Below are 21,080 nucleotides of genomic sequence, written 5' to 3'. Positions count from 1 at the left end.
ACACGGATATCCGTGTTGAAAACTGGGTTCCCTTGGTCAACCATCCTCCCCATATACGCATCGAACGAATAGTCACAAAAAGTGGAGTTGAGCGCGATTTTGACTGAAAGAGTTCAGTGACGAGCACTCAGCAGATCCGGAGTTCTGAGCCTAAAAAAATTAAATAAGTAAGTCGAAAGCATTCAACAAAGATGAATGAACGAGTAACGATTACCTTTTCATTCCATCCCAGAATATCAGCGAAGATATTCAGTAGAAGCCTGTCTCGTCGAGCACGGCACCATTGTCATCGTACGGGAGAGGCAAAAGAGCCCTGGTCCATGTGCATTCCCTGGACGGCGTGCCCAGCAATGGCTTTGTTAGAGTAATGTTGATAATGGATGAGAGCAAGAAGCAAAGTGTAACCAAACAGATACACATTCATGGAACCGCGGTTCGATGATAATCGGTTCGTCCTTACGTACCTCAATGTGGCGTGTGCATAACGTTATCGCTACCCCTTCCCGGTATAAAAGGGTGCGACCAACTTAAACTGCAACGCCCATCATGTCGCACAATTCTAACACAGTCAGCGGGCTCCCATACTACAGTGAATCTCCTACCAGTACGCGCTCTCACATCGACGGTTTACCCAGCAGCATTAGCACCGCTTCGGCTTGGGAATCCGTCAGCGGTACCGGTTACGGCGGTCGACGAAAGGAATGGGATTTCGTGCCCAACAGCAGCCTGAATGGAATGCAGGAATGGGACTCTATCAGTGGAACTGGTGCTATTGACGACACTCCTGCTCCAGTTGCAAGGAGGAGGAGTAATGAGGAAGGCCGCAAGCTTAGGTTGGATCTGAATTTGGAGGTTGACATCGCCATTCAGGCTAAGGTTCACGGAGATATCATCCTCTCGCTCCTGTGAGTCGTTATATTTCTGTCTGTTACTTCCTTGCTAATCTCGTTTTGCTAGCGAATGATTCTTCGCGGCCTGAGAGGCGCATATAGTCGTCGAGTTACTACTCCCAAGGTGCGTCTTTTATTTCCCCCTCGAGTTGCGCTAAGGCTTTCGCCTCAGGTCAAAATCCGGTGTTCAGAAATTGTCGTTCCTTCAGTTCTCGTCCTCGTATAGGCTGCGGCCTTTGTATACACTATCTCGAATATGAGTGTCACTGGGTTTGTGCCCACCAATGACTTGTGCATAAGAGATTATATGTCAGGCGCGACATCGTACAGAAGAACTGTCGTCGAGTCGTCACCAAGTGGGTGTAAATGACGCGAGATGCGCCACATAGACCGCACAGAGATGAACATCCGTGGTCTAGGTCGCCAGAGTTGCCGCCGGTACCAACCCTCCTGTCCGTCTCTCGTACCCGCGACGCTGGGAATGTCACGCCAGAATTCAGACGAGATAATCTTGTCATTGGTATTCTCCTGTCGATAGGTGCCCAACAGTCTTCCTTCCCGTCGAGCGGCCGCAACTCCGCTTCATGCAACCATCGACATTTTCTCAATAGTCATTTCATGAACGAACAGACTATCTGTCGCCCCACCCCAACAAATTTATCTTCACGTTCTTATGATTGCTAAACAACACGTTTGCGTCTTCGACATACTCCCAGAACGTTGCTACGGTACCTTCGGACAAATGACAAACATCCCGTCTTCGTGGATGTATTGCTCCGAATATGTATTCCGGATTGCTTGTCAACAGTACAGCCGGCCAGACTTCCAATCGGCGTTGCAACACTCTGCTCAAGCACCAAGCCATTGAACGGAACAGACACTGATGGAAGCCGTGCATTTAAGCCATCAAACAGATATTCAATGCATCTCAGTGAGTCACTCCATGTAAAAACCCGAAAACAGCGTTGATATTAGTATCTAACAGGTATGGATGCACTACTAAATACTCCCACAAGGCTAACAGGAAAAAGAGAGCTGAAAGTACGGTACTCCGCGTGGGATGTAGGTAAGAGACGTGTTTCCACCTGTATATCTCAATGAGCACATTGAGAGGCGCGCGCAGGCGAAGCCTTACCTGAAATCCAACGACCGAATGCCGCCTCTAACTCTCCAGCCGCCGAGGACATTTACTCGCTAGAATAATAGTCAGCTCAAGGATCCGCCAGTTCACCGATGTACTTACAGGAGAGAGAGGGTGATGTCACCGTTGACCTTAGCCTGGATGGCAATCTCAACCTCGAGGTTGAGGTCAAGGCGCAGCTTCAAAGCCGCAGGAGGAGCAGCCTCAAAGCCGCAGGAGGAGCAGCCTCGCGAGGAGTGCGACCGACGATCTGTCCACCGAGGACGGAGGAAGATTGGGTAGGTGCGAATTTAGTAGCGGTTTCTGGGGCAGACATTGTTGGAATGGGGATTTCTTGTGAAACGGGTGAGCCCTTTTATTCACGGCGAGCTTTGCAGAGATGGGTTAAATTGCTGTCAAGTGTTTTTCGCTACCGTGTGGCATGGCGACCTTCGCGTTGCCAAATCAAATTAAAATCGAGGGAGGTCTGCGGTACAGGGGACTGGGGGAGAGATGCGACGGAGCGGAAGGACGTACTTGGCGGAACCTCCCCTTCGCGGGCCGAAAGCATTGACTAATGTGATGTGATCGCACGCACAAATGGAGGCATACATCGCAACGTTCTTTCGATTCGAGGAACCACCAAAAAATGAGGGTGAATCAGAGTTCGACAGCGAAACTTGGAAGATTTAACAGTGACCCTGTGTTGATTTTTTCCCTTCCTAGAGCGACCTCGACCTGCATGTCTCTAGGGAGACAGTAGCTTGTTGGATTCCGGAGGAAAGGAATATAGCCGAAGACGTCCAATGACTCGGAGTTGCTACCAGAATGGAATATGACATCAAGAGTAAGTGGCGCGAGGTAACAACGCAGCGCCTAGACCAAGCGTGGCGTCGTTGTGGCGTCAATTAAGGTATCATACAATGGAGGCGGATTGGCGGTGAAAAAGTGACGGAATCATTCAACGCCGTGGCGTCTGGCGAAGAGGCGCGTGTCGGCAACCTAGGATTCGATCCTTGGAATCGAGAGAAGACGATCATGAACCTCGGACTCGGGTTGAAACGAGGTTGAATTAGTTGTACCCACAGTGGGCCTCGTGGGCCGAAAAGAATGAATGTGACCTCGCAGTCTCGACGTCTGATGTAGAAACTTAAAGCAACCAGAAAACGTGTCGCAAAGGAACTGTATACGACAAATACGGCCTCGTTTCGTATTTGGAAGTGTAGCTGGGTGTTCGGAAAAACGGCGCTTTTGTCGAGAGTTTGGGGCAACGGAGCCGGAAAAGAGTGAGGATTAGCAACCGGCTTGGACTTTGACTAGTTATTGGACGGGGCAAGTCGCAACGATGTACAACGTGTCGACGATTCGTCGCTAACCCAAAGCTCTATGAGAGTCAAGTTGTAATTCTTCACTTTATTTATGAATTTTGTTTGTGTGGTGCTGTTACCGTAGTAGTCGCACTGGTATGTGCACAAAGTAGACGTGGCTGTGTACACCGTGCGATCAAAAATCCTGAGCTGTTTATGGCAAGTCGGGTCGAATCGGTATGAACGGAACTCGGGCCGGCAGTCTTGTCTCTTGCCACGACGACCTAAAGATCAGTAACAATGAACTCGCTTCAGCCTCCTTAGGCTTCCTATCTCTTGTTCGTTGACGCGTGCCGCGATTCGGTCTCAGTATTGCCTTCCCCAGTTGAAGGGATCCGAAGGAAAGCGATTGTCCAAGCTGATTACCAGTTATCGCGTTTGTCGCGCTTTGGTCGCGCTGCAATGCGCTCATTTCACCTGGGTGTTTCTTGAAATTCTTGGTAGCATTATTTCGTGGACTCGTGGACTCAGTAATTCATCTCTTCGAGATGATCTTTCGTCCCCTTCCATGTCTCGAAAGACTCCTCTGTGTGCTTGTTTACTTCGGCGCATCATCGTGAGCGTGAAAAATTGCTTTCCCTTATCAATAGTCCTACCCTCGTCTCGTATCTCTTTTCATCACTTTCACCGGCACCTCCTTGCTGTTCAAATTTTACTACCTCACGTCGACGAAATACATACTAACAAGTAACCCTCATTCTGTTACCCATCATCCTTTGCACCGCTTTCGTGGCATTTTTCTAGCGCCTTCTCTGTTTCGGTCGACTAGGATTCGGACTGCTTGCTGGTATCAAAATGACTCACGAATGTAGACTTCAAACTAATTCACACATTCTTTGGAAATCAAGGTAAATATACTTGAATTTGAACGCGGTGAGGAGCGACACTGATATTGGACACAAAAGCTATACGACTCGATAATTGGCACGAATTGACAAAAACAAGGATGAGGATAAAAAGGAACAGTTGGGAAGAAAGAGTAGAAGCAATTTGGCGAAGGGGAAAGTAGAGATGATAAAAGGATGGTAAATTTCTATCGAGGTAGCGATGTGAACAAGTACGGCTAACAGGATTCCTTGACAATAGTCCTAACAACGTCGGTAAGACATTAGCTCCAAGTGCGATTTGAAAACGACGCAAAAGCTGACCTGTAACCCGACTGGTGCGCTCAATTCAAGCTACTGGCCCTTGGAGGATTTACTCCCTGCACGCGAAGTCAGCTCTAAGTTCAATCGCAAAATAGAACATTCGAACTTACAAGAGGGAAAGGGTGATGTCGCCGTTGACCTTGGCCTGGATGGCAATCTCGACCTCGAGGTTGAGGTCCAACCTGAGCTTGAGAGCCTCCTTTTGCTTGCCGACACCACCGCGGCCGAGGCCTTGGTTGGTGACTTGCCCGACCTTGTTTTCACTGCCAAAGGCAGTGTTCTCGGAGGTAGCGTATTGGGTAGCGGGTTGAGAAGACATGATACTTGTGCAGCTGGTATCTGAGTCGATACCTTGAAGGGACTGGCTCTTTTATACGCGATGACAGTCCCGCATAAGTTGAAAACGAGGGGGTTGGAGTAACATTACTAAAGCAGAACGTTGTCTTGCATGTAAACCGGGTGCCTCGTCGTCCTTAGGAGTTTGATTAATGTTGGAGGGGCGGGGAGTACCAGTGCTCGCGGTACGTAATGCTCAGTTTGAATTGGTAAACTCCAGGCAATGATTCAAGTTACCCCATGTGTTGTATTCCATTTCGCGATTGAAGACCTGGTAAATATAGGGATTTCGGTTCAACATAATGCATAGAATGTATACTAAAGTTAGGGTCTGGACGCACGTTCAAACCTTCCGGGAACCTGGAAGGCTCCTTCCAAAAACAAAGCTTCTGAGAAACGAGTTATTTACCTGGGTATCGAGGAGAAACAGGGAAAACATGTGATCTCCTAACTCAATGGGAAGTATAACCCACATCACGATGTTGCCATAATCTAATCTAAACGCACGCACATCATAGCCGTCATAATTTTGTCTGATCTAGAGGTTCATTAGCTATTATTGTGCAATACTGACCGACCTTGCATCAACTTCTGAGGCCTATTTTTTGTCGAGGTACATTGCCATCTCCTTCTTTCCGAATAATATCACACAAACTTCTTGTACCTTTGTCGTCTTCCTTCAAGGCGCCACTGGAGTTTCAACTTTCAAGTACCCCTTTATGGACTGACATCTTCGTCTACGTCTCTTTCCGCTTGCAGCTTCAAAGGGCCTTGGGTCATTCTCGGTACCGCGACAGCAACACGGGGCTAATAAATGAAAGTTCCAGATGGGGATTCGACGGGAGCAGGCTTCTAATCGAATCGAGATTGTTGCGCAGAGATTGTAAAGGTACTAGAATTTAGAAATGCCATAGGCAGTTAGTGCGTAGATGGTAGGGGGAGAGTCCCTACACGTTTCTGAGAACATCACCAGTACATCTCTTCTTCAGAACCTCGGGAATTGACGCGATGGTTCTTTCTTGAAACGGATACCGGCATTCGGCCCGGATTCGCATTGGCGATCAGTTGATCGGAGTTGCTGATGGTGCGCTGCCACGGCAAATTTGAACCTTTCCTTCTCACCATCATCGCTTTCTGCAAAGCTCCTGCCTGTCTCTCACCGGGGAGCATCGGTAGCCGTGGAGGTCACTCCATATAGAAATATCGCTCTCGCGGCCAAGATGTCATGCTGACAGGCAAGCGAACTCATGACCGTACTCTGGTCTCCCGCTTTGGCATGATTGGCTCCAAACCCTCAGTCTCCTCTCGTTTAACTCTGATGAATTCTTGAGTGACAGGTCTGCCTAGACCGACTTTGCATTGCCTTGGTCCCACATTCCCTCGTTATTCTATTGGTGGCATCGTATCAAGCGCTCTTGCGTAAAGCAGTACTATAACGATGGTAAATTCAAGCGCCAATTACTCCGTTTACTTTACGGAGAGCTCTAGTCCCTCTAGATGTCTCATCCATGGCTTTTTCCGACTGTCCCAGGTCCCCGTATTCTTCAATACCATTTGGAGAGCACGTCATGTCTTTCTCCGTTCCCTTTGACGACGACGAAACGTCGCAACCGGCCTTCGCGAGTACCACGACTTGTTCTAGGCCAGCCTTTAACGTCGTATGCTATACTTCGAAGGCGTCAGCCTCCCTTGCTTCCCTATGGAAAAACAACAAGGCCATGGCAGCGGTATTGACTCTCCGCACTCATCTTCGAGTTACATGACTGTGATTACGCATCTAAACTGCGGTCTTAGATACCGATATCAGCTTCTGCTGAGCCCATATTTCTAGTGAACCCCAATGGCTATCGAGAAACAGAAGGAGATACCTTAAAGTCTGAACAAATGTAACCATGCCACGGTGCCTATGACAAACGAATATCAGTGATTCTCCCGCAAGCGTATCTTTAGAATGAATGGAACGGCATGGCTTCAGAAAGACACTCGCAGTACGGGGTGGTAATGATCTGCATCAGAGCACGTTGACGAACCCACTTCTCACCCGGGCCAGGTCAATCAATCAATAATCCGAAATTTGGCCACAGAACGGTCATGAGCCAAAAGCACACCAAGCTGAGAACTTGGATTTGCATCGCTTCTAGTCACTCTGAGAAGCGAAAGTACGTGTTTACTGCAATGATCCTAGCTTCAATATGACGACTCTAATTTTACTCTCACACCGACGGAAGGCATGCGAATGAGCTAAGGAGCTTATGAGACGTGGGGTTGAAGTGGAGTCTAAGAGGTTGTTGTGAAGGGCACTCTTTACGACGAGTGAGGGTAGGAGCAACGTTAGGCGGGTTAGTAACGAGTGTATTGGACTAAAATTGTTTCGAGTGGAAGGTGAGGAATATGCAGTGATGCCCCTCCATAAACGCCGAGAAGAACAAGCCAAAAGAGTGCATGCTGTCTAAAGAATATTGCAAATATATCTAGCCATTGGAGTATCTGGGGGATACAGTCGGCCGATCATACACTAACTTGACATGAATAAGGGGTGAGGTGCGATTGAAGTAAGTACTGATATTCTGAATCAACAAACGAAGGTAGAGATGGAGGTGTCTATACCGGGGCTGGCAAAAATGCCGTTAGCGTCGGCTCGACCGAAAGATGGCCCTACAAGGACCTATAGAAACAGCGATCCTGTTGATCGGCATTGGCCGCCCTTAAACAGACAGTTGTCAGCCTAAGGACCTATACCGAGTACACGAAGTAAGTATCTCCTCAGTGCACAAGAAATGTGGAAGCGACTGATTTACCTATACCGAGTACACAAAGTAAGTATCTAAGGTAAAGGTTAAGTAAAGGCGATGCAAAATCGAGTAAACGAAATAGACTAACCTCCTCAGTGCACGAGAAATGTGGAAGCGACTGAGGAGCAGGAAAGGAAGGTACGTAGTATATATATGTCCGAGAAGATCACATGATAAGCATGTGATCACAGCGCGGTACGTGCGTAAAGAAAAGGTCTTCCGAATAAGATCTAGGGCTCCAACCGTTTCTGTATGAAACAGTTTATACACTGTTTAAACCGTTTAGTTTACCGTTTAAGTTTAGGTCGAGAGGCATACGGTAAACAAACAGTAAACTAAATGGTAAATGGTTACCTAATCATCCAATTAGGCAGTGCATCAATTATCCACTTCGTTGACTTTGTGCGATGCTACAACCACCACTGACCAATATTATCTCATTCCCCAATTGTTCAAGGACAATGTCTGCCTCTCGACTAGTGAGTCATTGTGTATTTTCACAAGTATTTCTTCAATATAAAGGCCGTCTTCACCATGTCCAACTGCACCCTCAGGCTTCCAAGAACCATGACACCCTCAGTCTCTTCGGTCTGCCCTTGTGCAGCAGTTTGCATGCCTTTGCAGTAACCTCCCTCCAGCCGCAGTGAAAGAGGCTTTATCCGATGATCCCATCTACCATGTCATGACCAATGTCTATAGAGAGGATGCGTTCTCAACATTCAATCTAGAATGCTGTAGATACACGTATTAATAAGAGAATTGATGCACATTTGCCGCTATTCTAAAGTGTCATGTGATCTACCCTGTACAATCATTTATACACTGTTTATAAATGGTTTCGCAACCATTTCCGTTTAGTTTGGACCTGAGCATAAACGAAAACTAAACGGTTGGAGCCCTAATAAGATCCCTATACCTCCAACAACAGTAAGTCACAGCGACTCGCACACCTGCAGGGCCTCTGCCGCCACTCATCTCTTCCATCCCGAGGACCGTAGCATAAATGCAATCACGCCCCGTCTTCGACGAAATTCGCGTCTTTTCCCAAGAGGACTTGAACCCATACAAACAGAATTGGTCTAAGCGGGCACGACAAGGCAGCTGGTTCACTCACCGACGAGTTCTTCGAGGGAAGTCACCTTCACCAACGTTAAATGTCTGAACCAGCTCCCTACGCTTCTATCCTTGGTGCACCTAATTTTTCCTTTGGAGACAACGACGAAGAGATCGCTAGTCAAGCAGATGGAGAAGGCTCACTGAAACTACGTTTGGACATCAACCTGGAGGTTGACATCGCCATCAAGGCAAAAGTCAGCAGAGACATCATATTTTCGCTCCTGTGAGTGTACCGTATCCACGGTCGACTTGAAGATAGCTCACTTCCCAGGCAATGATTTTCGGGCGCACGGTCGCAGAAACAGGATTCGGATCGTTGAATGCCGTTCGGTATAAGGTCAGTTCGTCTGGCTGTTATGCTGAATCCAAGTCTGAATCAGAAGGTTGCCTCTGATTCGATGGACGTTTGCCCATCTCCTCTTGACGAGTCGTACTCGGAGACAAGAAATTGTAACATGTTGTAACCTGCCCTTCTCCCTTCTTGACCGGTTGTTGATATCCTTCCTGCATGCCAAAGGGAAATGCGGATTAAAATATTACTTTGGCAAGAGCTCCAAATGGATAACTCACACGATAGAATAGTGATGATGACAAGGATCTAAGTCTGTCGACCGATATCGATCGTTGAGTGATCGGCGCGATCGAACAGTCTCATCACACAAAACATCCTTTAGTACCGATGTAATACTTTTCAAAATGAAATTTCTGGGATCTACACCTTTTCCTGCCTCCAGGAGAGGGGGAAACGTATAAAAATGGTTCGTGCGCCGGGAGGGACCCTCGCGGCTAGCCCGAGCCGTAGGCGAGGGACGAGCAGCGAGCATCAGTGAGCCATTCGAGCCATAGGCGAGAGCAAGTGGTGAGCATAGGCGAGCACACATCTGGCGAGTATACCAACTATACTGCGAGCATAGGCGACACACATAGGTGAGCACCTTGCGAGCTAGTATACAACGAGGACCAACCAGCATAGGCCAAACTGATAGCGCAGCACTATCGTAGCAAAAAAGCTCGCTCGGCGGCGAGCACTAGGCGAGCACACCAATACAGCATGGCTCGATCGGCGCGGCTCGAATAGGACGACACGATGGCAGTGACGTAATTGTCCTCCTACCACCATGTACCATCTCGTCTCGTCTCCTCCTACCACCATGGACGACCTCGATACAGCCCTCGTTACCGTCAGATCCCACCTTGTCCAAGTTCTCGAACCCAGTGACAGCCCCAGAACGCGACAAAACAAAAAGGAAATCGCCGCAGCAGCCAAAAATACGCTGTACGACCTCGTCAAGATGTTATGTGGCTCCGTCTGGGAATTGTAAGAGTCTGACGCTCTATCCGATTGAGCTAGGCGGGCAACGAGGAATGTTGAACATCAAAACATTATAGGAAGAGGCGGACGATCATTGCCACATCTGGAAGTAACAGCACCATGCCGCCTGCGTGTCCTGAGGGCTTCCTGAACTTCTATCACTCGACGAACCCTCTTTCTGCATACCGGAAACTATAGCTAAGCACCCTTACAGCTTTTCCGCACGCTTGAAAGCGTTATCACTACGCAGCAGAGATTGATATCGTTTGAGTGCCACTTCTATCCTTCTCAATTTCTTTCCTAGTAACAACATCCGCAGCTATACAGCAATCCAATGCGCTAAGATCTTGTGAGACGGGCTTTTTATTCGCAAACTACCCTCAGGCGAAGCCCATCATCATCAACAGCGCAGGTGTGATATACTTGGCCCGGATTGATCCAAACTGAACTTCTTCGTTTCCTTTAGCCAGCTGTTCGCCAGTGATGAACCGGTACCTCTTCCTACGAGACAAGCCTCGCTCTTTTTGTCAAAAGTTCGGTTACCAGGGGCCAGTATTGTGGCAAAACGGATAGATTCTTGTAATATGATACTATCATTGCAGTTTGGAACGTGAGTACTTGAGTCTTCGCAACTCAATGTTTCTATACGGGGACTGAGAATTATGCAGCAGCGCCCGCGCCCTATTCTCTGTAAACTCTTCTCCAAGACCCCGGCGTCGTGGCGGGGCTGAGAATCCATGCTATAAGTCATTGCAGCGGCCCGCATCCGACTTTCCTACGATTACACTCGTAATCGTGTATATTTTCGTCCTGGAAAGACCCTGACATCTTATGGGCGCTTGTAGGTCCGCGGTTCCGGTCCGAGGCACTAGATCCATCGACAACTGCTATGCTTACGCGATGACCTAGACTCGATTTCTCGTTCCCATTACATTACGCCCGCGTTCTAGTCCACGGTCATGGGAACGCTGACTGAGCGTGTTCGATAAAATCCAACGTTAGACCTCCCATGACCTGCGTGTAACTGAAAGCAATACAATGCGTCGATCGCGTCATTTAATTCTACCGAGGCCTCGCTGCAAACCTACTTGGAAGGGACCCAGAGTTATATTGACTCGTTGGCTTATTCGGTTGATCTCAAAACGGGCTTGGAAGGAACCCATCCATACATGTTCATATTTGCAAACGGCCGGTGTACCTTCACTTCTAACCTGAGGCTGCGACGCATCGGCTGAACTTGCGCTTTGTAAAACTTCCTTGTAAGTAATAAGTACCCCACCGGTCTCAAAGTTCCAAGGGATGTGACGTTTCGTGTACAAGGATTAATTTGTTCATTGAATTTTACTATGCAATGAAATGGAATTCCGCATCCGCAATCCCCCATACCGAGGAGAACTCGACATGACGTTTCTCTCACCCTCAATGCTCGTATAAAAGGGCCTGTCCCGGCCTTCCAAAATTCACAACGATATGTCTCAACCAACTGTTCAAACTCGCGTCTCTGTTCTCGGCGCCACCGCTGATGCTGATGCTAGGAACGGCCAGCTAACCGCCCGTGTCGGCGCTGGAGCTGTTGCCCCCAAGGAGGCGCTGAAGCTCAGGTTGGACCTTAACCTCGAGGTCGACATCGCCATCCAGGCCAAGGTCAACGGTGACATCACTCTCTCGCTGCTGTAAATTGTCCCTTCGTTGTTCTGTAGTGGGGCTATCGCTGAATTCCGATTTAGTGAGTAAACGTGCTCAGTATGAGTGAAAACAAATCAGGTTTCCTTGGGTTATCAGGTTTGCAGCTTTCTTTAATCGGTGCCGGTTTTTGTGTACTGAGCTTTTCACTGGTACTAGCATTGTGATTTCGGTTCTCGGACGGATTCTGGATTCTGGTTGATTGATAAGGGCCGGGCAGTATGTCTGTGGAAGAATGCTTCATGTATACCGTCACCACTTGTATATAGTAGTGCTTTTCCAATGCCTTTTTCGATCGACTACTTGTCTGCGCATGATATGTCGAAATATAATGTCAAGAGCAATAGTATCTGTCTGAACGACTGGTCTGTCTGTAAGACTGAAGGGATTGTCATACATTAGAACCCGGAATTTCGAACATAGGCATAATTAATTCGGGACGAAGGAAGCTCTTAGGCCTACACATCAACATCTTAGAAGGACGTTCTGACGTATATCGTAGCAGTGCTGAGAACAAACATAGTTGATTTAAGCTAATGGAGAGGAGATTCAGCACGGTTGGTCATAGACTTGAGCACGACTACACGCTTATATTCGTGAGTAGCAAAGGGCTATTCAAGACAGACACGGAGCGAATGGTACATTCCATCTTCTAGCCAACTCGAGATCCCATAATTAAAAGAACTGCAACGAAACAGCCTCAAGGAAGCTAAGAAACCAGACGAAGACTAACCCAAGGGCTCTTGCTGCGGCGAATTTTTACTTGCTAGTGACCAAGTTAGAATAGAGAATAAGTCAGCAGAAGTCAGCGGACTTACAGAAACGAAAGTGTGTATCGTTCACGTCGATGGCGATCTTGGGGTCAGGGCTGAGCTTCAGTACCTCCTTGGGGCTCCTTACGCGCCAGACGGAGATAGGGAACGACCGGAAGACTCTACCGTGCTTTGTTGGTGGGTTGATCGGCAGGGAAAGACTCGAGGGAGAAGCATAGCTGCAGGAAAAAACAACCGCGGCACGTACTGGAGACGCAATTGAACTCCCGTGCGCCACCGAATCCCGTTCCATCAATTAAGTTGACATGCCCAGATCTTCAGACGCGTCTGGGCCAAAGTGTCCCGTAAGTTAGTCAGAGAACTGAGTTTCCGACTCGCCGTAGGAATATTGCAGTTCGAAAGAAAGAGTTTTGCTTGGCCTGGTATGGTTCAGAGTTCTCGCGTCCCGTGTGCCTAAAAGATGATTGATATTCAATTTATTGTAAAAGAGCCGGTGCATCTGCTCGTGTTTCAATTAGCAGTGTTAATGAAGGAATTATAGGAGCGACGAACAGTATAATTATTCCCGGGGCCGGTCTTCAGTTTGAATGAAGGTCATTAGACCATCTTCACGTCGGAGAGAATGTCAGGCCCCACTCCGAGGTACGGAAATGACAACGCATAGGCATCAAAGCGAGCTGACACCGCACGATGTTCGGCCAACTCGGTGTCGCATTCTTCTGTTGTCGATTTTTCACCCTCGACCATTATTTCCGCAACCAGCGTCCGGGAGCCGAGTTCTGCGACAAACATTCGGTGAGAGGTTCCCGTTTCGCGACGATAGGATACGCAGCGACGTGGAATGGAAGACAGCAGAGGGAGCGAGTGTCGGGTCTCCAGCCACACCCGCTTTTACGGCAGTCATTAATTCTCCGAGGGCAGCTTCTGGTCTCGAATTTGTCTCCCTACGTATAATTTGATTTTGAATGCGCGTTGAATCAGATCAACTGCGTTTACGAAATCAGACCGGGAGAAAGTATCACAGGATCGCGCGAGATTTACGTACCTGCAAACCTGCCGCGACATTGAGGTCCAGAATGGGCAAAGTTGCGGCGGATGTGGGCGAACACCGTCCCGGATGGATGGTATAAAAGCTGGCCTAGTTGATGTTAGAGTCTTCAGTTTAACGACAATGTCTGCCCCAGAAACTGCTACCAAGTTCTCTTCTCCCTCTTTCGCCTCTGCCGGTGGACAGGTTGCTGCTCGCTCCAACAGGCAGGCTGCCGCACCCGCCAAGGAAGCCTTGAAGCTTCGCTTGGACCTCAACCTCGAGGTTGAGATTGCCATCCAGGCCAAGGTCAATGGTGATATCACCTTGTCGCTCCTGTGAGTATTTCTTGATGTCGTCTATGAATGTGACTGACTTTTGACGCGTCTGTAGTGAGTAGACATGTCGCTATAATTGAGCATAATTGGCGTGGTCAGTGATGAGTTTCAGGTTAGTCGCGGCTACCTTATCAAATAAGTTAACTAAATGTTCATTATACCCAGGATTTGATGCGATGGTGGATATAAGATTCGATTGAATGTACTCTTGTTACGCGTAGCGCTGTAATTCACTTCATGACCAGCCATTCCTTCGAGTGATGTTAGTAATAAGTCGCCCATCAAAATTAGCAGCAAGCTCGGCTGATATGGTCAATCTGCTTCTTCAAATTCTTGACCGTAAGTTGGTGTTTATTAGCAGGTACAGAGCTGCTGGTGATTTCGTTGTGATAATTCGGTGGTGGTTGAAGTTAGAAAGTACGCCGACCGGCAGAGGACGGCAGAGATGGTGTCGGAGTTTCGATTGGTCCTTGCCTTTGTGAGCCGCCTTGAAGTCAATCATTGCTCTCCAATATCGTCTACATCATCCATGGTCTCACGAACACTGCAATCGCGCATTCTATTGAGCAACATTATTGAAAGGAGGTCGCTGAGCCTATACTATTTGGGATCTTCATGATGGTAAGATCTTGTCGTCGCCCTAAAAATGCTTACCGGACACTCCTTCCAGTATTGTTCTATCGTTGAGACTAGGGTACCACCTACGATGTGACTGGTGGCGGCGGTGAATACCGTGTTCGTGCCAGTGACAGGGCGCGCTCCAGTCAAAAAAAATTATTCGTCCCGTGCTCCTATATCTAGGCAAGATTGACGCAGACCCCTTCTCTCGCCGCCTTTCTGGCTAATGTCTGGCCGAGATTCTCGCGCCAAGTCAATGTATGCGCTCATGAGAAGCTGGATAAGGCAAATGGTACAGGGAAGGAAGGTATGTGTCGCCAGAATTCATCTACCAGAAGTCCTGTTCTCAGACTCAACGACAGAATTTCCATTCTATGTTGGCGGGAAGTCTGCTGCCTCGATACTGCATTCCATCCATCCCATGAAATTCCTATCTCACTGGCGACAAGAATCGCGAAACTCTTCTTTGTATCCTTGGCGGCGAACGAATTCTCCTGCATTCGATCAAGGGTGTACGAGACCGAAGACAATTCCATTTCTCAGCAGCGTTTGAAGGTCTTCGAGAGATCCAATGCGCTATGATGGATCTGTGTTCTTCGCCGTCGAATTTGTTCTACCATTTCTGAAGGAGAGATTTGACCAGATTCAGTGAGGATTGCGGTTAATGGTCTGACATTCCTGCGCGAGACTCAAAAACTTTGTGTATACGTCGTACCTGCTAAGCGTCGCCAGAGGGCGATAGTGAACGAGGATGTAGCGTCTTGATGAAGAAAATCTGTTATCAGTGCACAAAGAGGCGACCTGCTCATATGTTGGATAGCATGCTGCTCCTCCGTATAAATCAGAGTCCCGGCGACTTCAAAGACCCTCCCAAGCGATGTACTTTCTGTTCCTTGTCCTACCTCACCGAGTCTTTACCGACGTGCGCCTCGTTTGCTCAGCGTAGGCTCGCCCATGAAGAAACCGGTGGTTGCGTGAACTTGTTTCACCGGAAGATCGTCCTTCTCTCAGACATCTTGGTGAAACCTGCGTTGTTACGGGAGAAATGAAGGACGGAAGCTATCGAGCTAGAGTGAGTTTCAACTTTTCGCCATCATACCACAACGCCGCACTGGATGCCTAAGACTGCCGCCGGTCGAGGACTCGATTCACAGGAATTTACCGCCGTTCGAAACTGTGTTGAGCAGTAGCCCCTTTTGTCCGATCGCAGTCGATACTTCCGTGGAATCAAAAAATGCCTCCTTTTCGACCCGAGGGGCCATTTCGAAGAACCGGTAGTCTTAGAGGCCTGTTTCTCCGGAGTCCATGTCTAAGACGTGCCAAAACATGCGCATACTAGCGAAAGGTATAAAATAGGTGTGCTCTGTAGCATGGATCCCCACAATAACATCACTTTGAACAACCAACAACAACCATCGAACCAAACAACTATTATCATCTATCATCATGTCTACTGATATGATATGCATGGACGGAGTGTACTGCGCTTTGTGCGACGAGTACTTCTTCGATAAACGGCAACGCGCCGAGCACATTATGAACTCCAACGACCATCCCGAATGCTGGAGATGTGGCCGTCGATTTTTGAATGGCCAAATTCTTCGTCGCGTAAGTGTCCGTTGCTCTTCTCCTTCCGCTCAAGACGCTAACGCGCTTTTTTCTATAGCACTGCGTCACTGCACCCAATCATCACTATTGTGTGCCCTGCGACAAGCACTGCCGTACAGCGGCAGGCTTTCGTGTCCACATGGAGCAAGTTCATAGCTCCGACGACGGCGACAGTGACGACGATGACTCAGAAGAAGAGGACTATTATGACCTCGAAGACGGCTGGGAGGACGAAAGGGGCGAGGAGGAGTATCCCGACGAAGTCTCCGAATCAGGAGACGAGCCCCTTGATACCTCGTGGGAAGACAGCAATGAGTACGACTTTGAAGACCCGGAGTATCTCAGGTTGCCGCCATTATTTGTGAGTAGTCTCTTCTCCTGATGTTTGCCTGATCCTGACTCTGCCTGTCAGAATAATGCGGCAACCGACGACGCAGAGGAAAGTGATGAAGAAGACGTCGAAGAGACGTCTCACTTCTCGTGTCCAATGTGCCAAAAAGAGCACATGACCCTTTGCGCGACTCTGTGTGGACATGTGTATTGCGTACGATGCATCCGCGCTGCGCTGAAATATACAGAGGCATGTCCCGTCTGCGACGAACGAGCTACCGAGGACCAGCTCCGGAAGATATATATCTCCCAGGAGTGACGAAAACAAAATGGCTCGGTGGTGTTGCACGAAATTTTCAAGTTGATCTACTAAACATCTATCTATCGCTCATGCTGTGTTATATATATACCATAGGTTTCCCGTGATACCTCCCTACCTTTGACAATCTATTTCTCGGACATGGACATTTTATTGCCAGTTTGGTGGACTTCTACATATCTTCGATGAATTCAAATAAATAAACACCTCAAAACCTTCGTTCCGCAGACGTAATCTTCAAAGTCAGTTGATGTAGGTTTCATCATCGCAAAGTTATTTGCAGTTTCATTCAGTATCGTCTGCATAACGTTCTTTACCTGCTGGAAAGCAAGGTCTTCCCGAACCCAGTCATTTCCTAGCCGAAACCTGTCAACTAGCGGCCCGATCGGACTCTCGGCGAGAAACCCAAGCACAGGACTTCAACAGGATGTTTACAATCACGAAATGTGTTCTACATTCTTGCGAAACGCCTGGCGGTGAAGTCGCAGCGAGCTTTTTGCCATGCTTTCTGTTACTGATTAGCAGCAAGTTGTCTAATTCCACATGTTACATGAAAGGTACCGCACTGCCGGATGTTCTTCTTCAATTCCTCTCAAAACTCCTAGATAATGAGCATCATTGGTTCTGCTTGTATTTTTAACCTGCAAGTACTGGTAAAACCAGCGAGGTCCTGGACGCCGGCAAGACGACACTGGTAACATCAAGTAGCATACTTATGGTTGAGAAAAAGTTGTATATTCGGTAAGAGCCAGCTTTGCAATACCCCGAACGGCTATCTAGAACACTTCGCGTCTTTTCACTCCAACACGACAACCAGTTGGCCTCCTCAAAAATCCTTCTTTCACTCCGAGCTATATCCCAGGTCAGTGAGACGCAAAAGAGAAGGCATCAGCACATACAGCTTCATCAGGATTCTCCAACACGAAATGGAAGCGCTTCAAAATCGACGCAATGATAATTTGCAGCTCGAGCATTGCTAAATTACGCCCAATACAAGCTCTGTGATGGTATGAGTATACGTATAGTAGGATTGAAATCACATACCGAGGGCCAACAGAGAACGGAGTAAACGCCTTCGCCACAGCCGCACTATCACACTCAAACCATCTCTCCGGCCTGTACTCTTCCACATCGTTCCCCCATACCGTAGGGTCCCGGTGGATAGTGTAGATAGGAGCACTAATAATTGTGCCTCCGGGGAAATAATTTCCGGAAACCATCATACCACTCTCGGGTGCTACACGATGAAGTCCCACACCCAGTGTGCAGTGCAGTCGCAGCCCTTCGTTGATACATGCGTGCAAATAGGTGAGTTTCTTGACTCGTTCAGCTGTAGCGACGTCCGAGTCAAGGTGCTCGTCAAGCTCTTTGTGGAGTTTGTCTTGTATGTCCGGCGTGCGTGCCAGGTAGTAGATGATGGCGCAGGAAGAACTGAGCCAAATGTTTAGTTCACCCTTGCGCCGACGAAATAGATAAAGACATACATGGAGGTCGTGTCTGATCCCGCAATAAGAAACGCAAATGCCTCTGTACTGAGCTCTTCTCGGCCTATTGGATTGCCCTTGAATGAAGCAGGTTAACATAACTACCAAGCCATCTGCAAAACGTTGCTTACTTGTTCATCCTTTCCGGCTAGCAGCTTGCTCAACAGGTCATTCCTATCTGTAGGTACCTCCAGCCTCTTCGTAGCGGCCACGACTGCCATTCCGAATATGGCGCCAAGATCTTCTTGGCCTTGCCTAAAGAGCGGGTTCTGCTTGAGCAGCAGCCTCCACCACGAAGGAACCACTCCCATCGTGGCGATAGTATGGTCCATTGGTCCACCCAAAATCTTGACAGCTGGGATTTCCTTCATAGCATACTTCGCTCCGGTCCCCTGTCCGTAAGAACTCATCACGGCATACGGATCTTCAGGTACTTGAGCTATGTCCTTGGCTGCCTTGACCATTCCGAATGGCGCGCCGAACGCCAAATCACCGATGATATCAAATGTGAGGTAGTTCAACCCTGCAGAACATGGTATGAAATCAGAGGCTCAAACTGACAGAGGAAGCCCACTTACACGGGAAGCAGTTCAGCCAAAACCGCCCTTCACGACCTGTCCAACCCTCACCTTCCTGACCTGACAGGCCTTCCAGGGCCCCGTCATATAGCCTATCCCACTGTCGTAGCAGCTGACCGACGAAATGACGTACATGAGGTTCAAATTCCAGCACACTCTTCGGCGAAAAACTATGTGAGATAATCTTTCGTTTCCGAGTGTGGACCTGGCGATCCTGAGTGCTAAACATGCTATGCGAAGAAGAAAGATTGAAAGCATCATAGAACGAGGACTTGAGCGCGCCATTCCCATGCCCGTAGACGGTGGTCTGTGCGTCCGGAAGGGCGACAGAAATATGGTCAGGCGCTATGCGAACGAAGGGTCCTTGGGGGATATGGATGAGCCATTTTAATAATGAACATAGTCAATACGGGACTGACCATATTTCTTATGCAAGTCATGGATGACTTCTGAACGATGTCCCTTATAGGACGCGTATGCCAGCCATGCGTCGGAAAACTTGGCGATAAGAGGCCCAGGATACGAGCGGAGGCCATGGGAATCGACGAGGTAGGGGACCAGATGAACCAGAATGACCAGTACAAGAACAGTGCCGACGACTGTCGGAAGGTCTGTGTGAAATGATTCGAGGCTAGGATAGAACATTGCGCTGTGTAAAAGCTATTCAGGACGAAGACCATTTATACCATCGCGGTGGGATACATCCTAGAGCGCCATATGACCAAGCGTGAGTGGAAAACTACCGACCAGGTGACGTTGACATTGAACTTGGCGTCTTCCTGGGAAAGTTTGTGACGAATCGAGTGCGGAAATACGGTCATATGTGTGAGAGTGATGACAAACCGCTAGAATTCGTTCGAACGGCAGCGTGTTTGACGTAAGTCGCGTCGCGCGAGGGATTTTCTCAAACGGTCTCACTGTACCGTGCAGGGCTTACAATTTCGGAAATCTTGGAGTGATTTTGTTAGAAGGGGATAGTTTGGGGAGGTAAGTGACTGTCTCACCGGACCGTTTAATGAAAGTGAGGAGCCGCAGCAGAGCAAGCCAGGCAAATTGTGCACGTAACGATGTATGCGTCGAGAACAAACATAGACAACTGAACGCAAGAAAAGCTATTCGAAAAGCGCTCTCCCAGAAGATCCTTTTGTATTTCACTGGTAGTTTCGTGGCGCCCAATCCTGCTGCTTGCATTCTGAGATGCAGGAGTTGTCAGGAAGAAGAGAGAATTAAATTATTCCATGGTCGGATGTTCCGGTTGAAGAGCAAATGACAGGCGCGCCGCGCAGGAGCTCAGTCTTCGCGACATGCATCAGCAAAACAGCCCCTTTCCGAGCTGAGGAAAATATTTGCGTTAGTACGACACGACAGAGTACTTACTAGCCAACTACTTATTTCTAGGACCTTGGCTTGTAAGGGACGGGCTGGGAGCAAGAGCAGCGTGGCTGTGCCAACGCACGTTTCTTACTTTTCTCACAGCAGGAACCGGAAGATGTCGTCCGGTAGCTATGTCCGCCTTTTTCCACCATCATGGAGGATGAATTGTCTATCAGGAAAAGGAGATTGACTCGTGCGTGCGATAGGTGCCGTGTAAGGAAAAGTAAGCTTGTCTATGCCTTGTTTTCGTAGCAGTTTCTGACGTAGGTTTGCTAGTAAAATGTACAACAACCCGTCCGCTTCATCAGATCAGCTAATACAACAGCTAAATATTGAAAAAATATAGGTGATCACGATGCTGAACAGGGAAACCGTTGCTCAAGTTGCATTGCGGTCGAATCAGAGTGCACCTATGTGGCTCCGGCGAGAGCGAGTTTTCCTTCCGCTGTGAAATACTAAGACTTACCCCAACTCTACTCTTGTACAGAAACGGGGTCACAAGTCCAAGTCAGTGCTATCTGTCTCCATGCTTAAATAGGCACTGATTTCGATAGTCCAACGCAAAACGTTACTCCAGCATCCTCCAATTTGCCAGAGACGCAAAAACAATGCTAGGTGCGACAACTGTAAACCAGGTGACTTCATGATATGCAACTGACATCTGACCAGCTACGTGGCGGGATTAGTCCGACGCGCCGGACAATTGGAACGTATAATCAAAGAGGTTAGGAAATAGTGCACCTTCCCCGTGACTTTTCTCAGTAATTATAGCTCAATCCTGATGCCATTCTTCATGAAGGAATACAGGAGATGCCAAGACGCGTGTCGGGGGTATCCTTACAAAGAGATTCATCATCTGCAAGTCAT

General features: G+C 48.3%; 8 protein-coding genes across 8 annotated transcripts; 4 read left to right on the top strand and 4 right to left on the bottom strand.

Moving 5' to 3' along the window:
• Positions 1-546: 546 nt before the first annotated feature.
• EV420DRAFT_1655055 (uncharacterized protein) lies at positions 547-909 on the top strand (the record flags this gene model as incomplete). Its single annotated transcript, XM_060478837.1, has 1 exon — positions 547-909. The coding sequence occupies one exon, from the start codon at positions 547-549 to the stop codon at positions 907-909; it is 363 nt and encodes a 120-aa protein (XP_060321441.1).
• Positions 910-2,129: 1,220 nt separating this feature from the next.
• On the bottom strand, positions 2,130-2,350 carry EV420DRAFT_1602309 (uncharacterized protein; the record flags this gene model as incomplete). Its single annotated transcript, XM_060475031.1, has 2 exons — positions 2,130-2,234; positions 2,279-2,350. The coding sequence occupies 2 exons, from the start codon at positions 2,345-2,347 to the stop codon at positions 2,130-2,132; spliced, it is 174 nt and encodes a 57-aa protein (XP_060321440.1).
• A 2,094-nt stretch (positions 2,351-4,444) lies between these two features.
• EV420DRAFT_1602303 (uncharacterized protein) lies at positions 4,445-5,283 on the bottom strand. Its single transcript, XM_060475030.1, has 3 exons — positions 5,203-5,283; positions 4,636-5,132; positions 4,445-4,581 (listed from the first exon to the last, which is right to left on the bottom strand). Exons 2-3 carry the CDS (start codon positions 4,842-4,844, stop codon positions 4,575-4,577), a joined length of 216 nt encoding a protein of 71 aa, XP_060321439.1. The 5' UTR covers positions 4,845-5,132; positions 5,203-5,283; the 3' UTR covers positions 4,445-4,574.
• A 3,768-nt stretch (positions 5,284-9,051) lies between these two features.
• EV420DRAFT_582515 (uncharacterized protein) lies at positions 9,052-9,855 on the bottom strand. Its single transcript, XM_060482670.1, has 3 exons — positions 9,735-9,855; positions 9,340-9,671; positions 9,052-9,273 (listed from the first exon to the last, which is right to left on the bottom strand). Exons 1-3 carry the CDS (start codon positions 9,738-9,740, stop codon positions 9,108-9,110), a joined length of 504 nt encoding a protein of 167 aa, XP_060321438.1. The 5' UTR covers positions 9,741-9,855; the 3' UTR covers positions 9,052-9,107.
• A 3,848-nt stretch (positions 9,856-13,703) lies between these two features.
• Positions 13,704-13,974, top strand: EV420DRAFT_1602292 (uncharacterized protein; the record flags this gene model as incomplete). Its single annotated transcript, XM_060475029.1, has 2 exons — positions 13,704-13,902; positions 13,958-13,974. Coding segments are annotated over exons 1-2 (197 nt in total), but the record flags the coding sequence as incomplete, so codon positions are not given.
• Positions 13,975-15,940: 1,966 nt separating this feature from the next.
• EV420DRAFT_1602277 (putative zinc-finger-containing protein) lies at positions 15,941-16,828 on the top strand. Its single transcript, XM_060475028.1, has 3 exons — positions 15,941-16,128; positions 16,187-16,489; positions 16,541-16,828. The coding sequence occupies exons 1-3, from the start codon at positions 15,967-15,969 to the stop codon at positions 16,775-16,777; spliced, it is 702 nt and encodes a 233-aa protein (XP_060321436.1). The 5' UTR covers positions 15,941-15,966; the 3' UTR covers positions 16,778-16,828.
• Positions 16,829-17,485: 657 nt separating this feature from the next.
• Positions 17,486-19,639, bottom strand: EV420DRAFT_582337 (cytochrome P450 monooxygenase). Its single transcript, XM_060482669.1, has 7 exons — positions 19,259-19,639; positions 18,840-19,202; positions 18,393-18,784; positions 18,262-18,338; positions 17,822-18,208; positions 17,677-17,776; positions 17,486-17,628 (listed from the first exon to the last, which is right to left on the bottom strand). Exons 1-7 carry the CDS (start codon positions 19,482-19,484, stop codon positions 17,554-17,556), a joined length of 1,620 nt encoding a protein of 539 aa, XP_060321435.1. The 5' UTR covers positions 19,485-19,639; the 3' UTR covers positions 17,486-17,553.
• Positions 19,640-20,292: 653 nt separating this feature from the next.
• On the top strand, positions 20,293-21,004 carry EV420DRAFT_1602270 (uncharacterized protein). The gene is made up of 4 exons (XM_060475027.1): positions 20,293-20,436; positions 20,560-20,642; positions 20,701-20,720; positions 20,883-21,004. The coding sequence occupies exons 1-4, from the start codon at positions 20,367-20,369 to the stop codon at positions 20,947-20,949; spliced, it is 240 nt and encodes a 79-aa protein (XP_060321434.1). The 5' UTR covers positions 20,293-20,366; the 3' UTR covers positions 20,950-21,004.
• The last annotated feature ends 76 nt before the right edge of the window (positions 21,005-21,080 follow it).

This window comes from Desarmillaria tabescens, assembly GCF_030435595.1.
Source record: "Desarmillaria tabescens strain CCBAS 213 chromosome Unknown EV420scaffold_255, whole genome shotgun sequence".
NCBI classification, from domain to species: Eukaryota; Fungi; Basidiomycota; class Agaricomycetes; order Agaricales; family Physalacriaceae; genus Desarmillaria; species Desarmillaria tabescens.
This window is presented reverse-complemented; position numbering and strand designations above follow the sequence as displayed.

What these genes read in the sequence shown, in the direction of transcription:
- EV420DRAFT_1602270 (XM_060475027.1), top strand. Translation starts at nt 20,367, where the DNA reads ATGGAGGATGAATTGTCTATCAGGAAAAGGAGATTGACTCGTGCGTGC. An exon ending in TAGGTGCCGTGTAAGGAAAA is followed by an intron (nt 20,437 to 20,559) that starts GTAAGCTTGTCT and finishes GAAAAAATATAG; the next exon opens with GTGATCACGATGCTGAACAG. An exon ending in CCTATGTGGCTCCGGCGAGA is followed by an intron (nt 20,643 to 20,700) that starts GCGAGTTTTCCT and finishes ACTCTTGTACAG; the next exon opens with AAACGGGGTCACAAGTCCAA.
- EV420DRAFT_1602277 (XM_060475028.1), top strand. Translation starts at nt 15,967, where the DNA reads ATGTCTACTGATATGATATGCATGGACGGAGTGTACTGCGCTTTGTGC. An exon ending in ATGGCCAAATTCTTCGTCGC is followed by an intron (nt 16,129 to 16,186) that starts GTAAGTGTCCGT and finishes TTTTTTCTATAG; the next exon opens with CACTGCGTCACTGCACCCAA. An exon ending in TCAGGTTGCCGCCATTATTT is followed by an intron (nt 16,490 to 16,540) that starts GTGAGTAGTCTC and finishes TCTGCCTGTCAG; the next exon opens with AATAATGCGGCAACCGACGA.
- EV420DRAFT_1602303 (XM_060475030.1), bottom strand. Translation starts at nt 4,844, where the DNA reads ATGTCTTCTCAACCCGCTACCCAATACGCTACCTCCGAGAACACTGCC.
- EV420DRAFT_582515 (XM_060482670.1), bottom strand. An exon ending in CATCATCACTATTCTATCGT is followed by an intron (nt 9,274 to 9,339) that starts GTGAGTTATCCA and finishes TTTGGCATGCAG; the next exon opens with GAAGGATATCAACAACCGGT.
- EV420DRAFT_582337 (XM_060482669.1), bottom strand. Translation starts at nt 19,484, where the DNA reads ATGTTCTATCCTAGCCTCGAATCATTTCACACAGACCTTCCGACAGTC. An exon ending in TTGGCTGAACTGCTTCCCGT is followed by an intron (nt 18,785 to 18,839) that starts GTAAGTGGGCTT and finishes CATGTTCTGCAG; the next exon opens with GGTTGAACTACCTCACATTT. An exon ending in TGGAGAATCCTGATGAAGCT is followed by an intron (nt 17,629 to 17,676) that starts GTATGTGCTGAT and finishes CCTGGGATATAG; the next exon opens with CTCGGAGTGAAAGAAGGATT.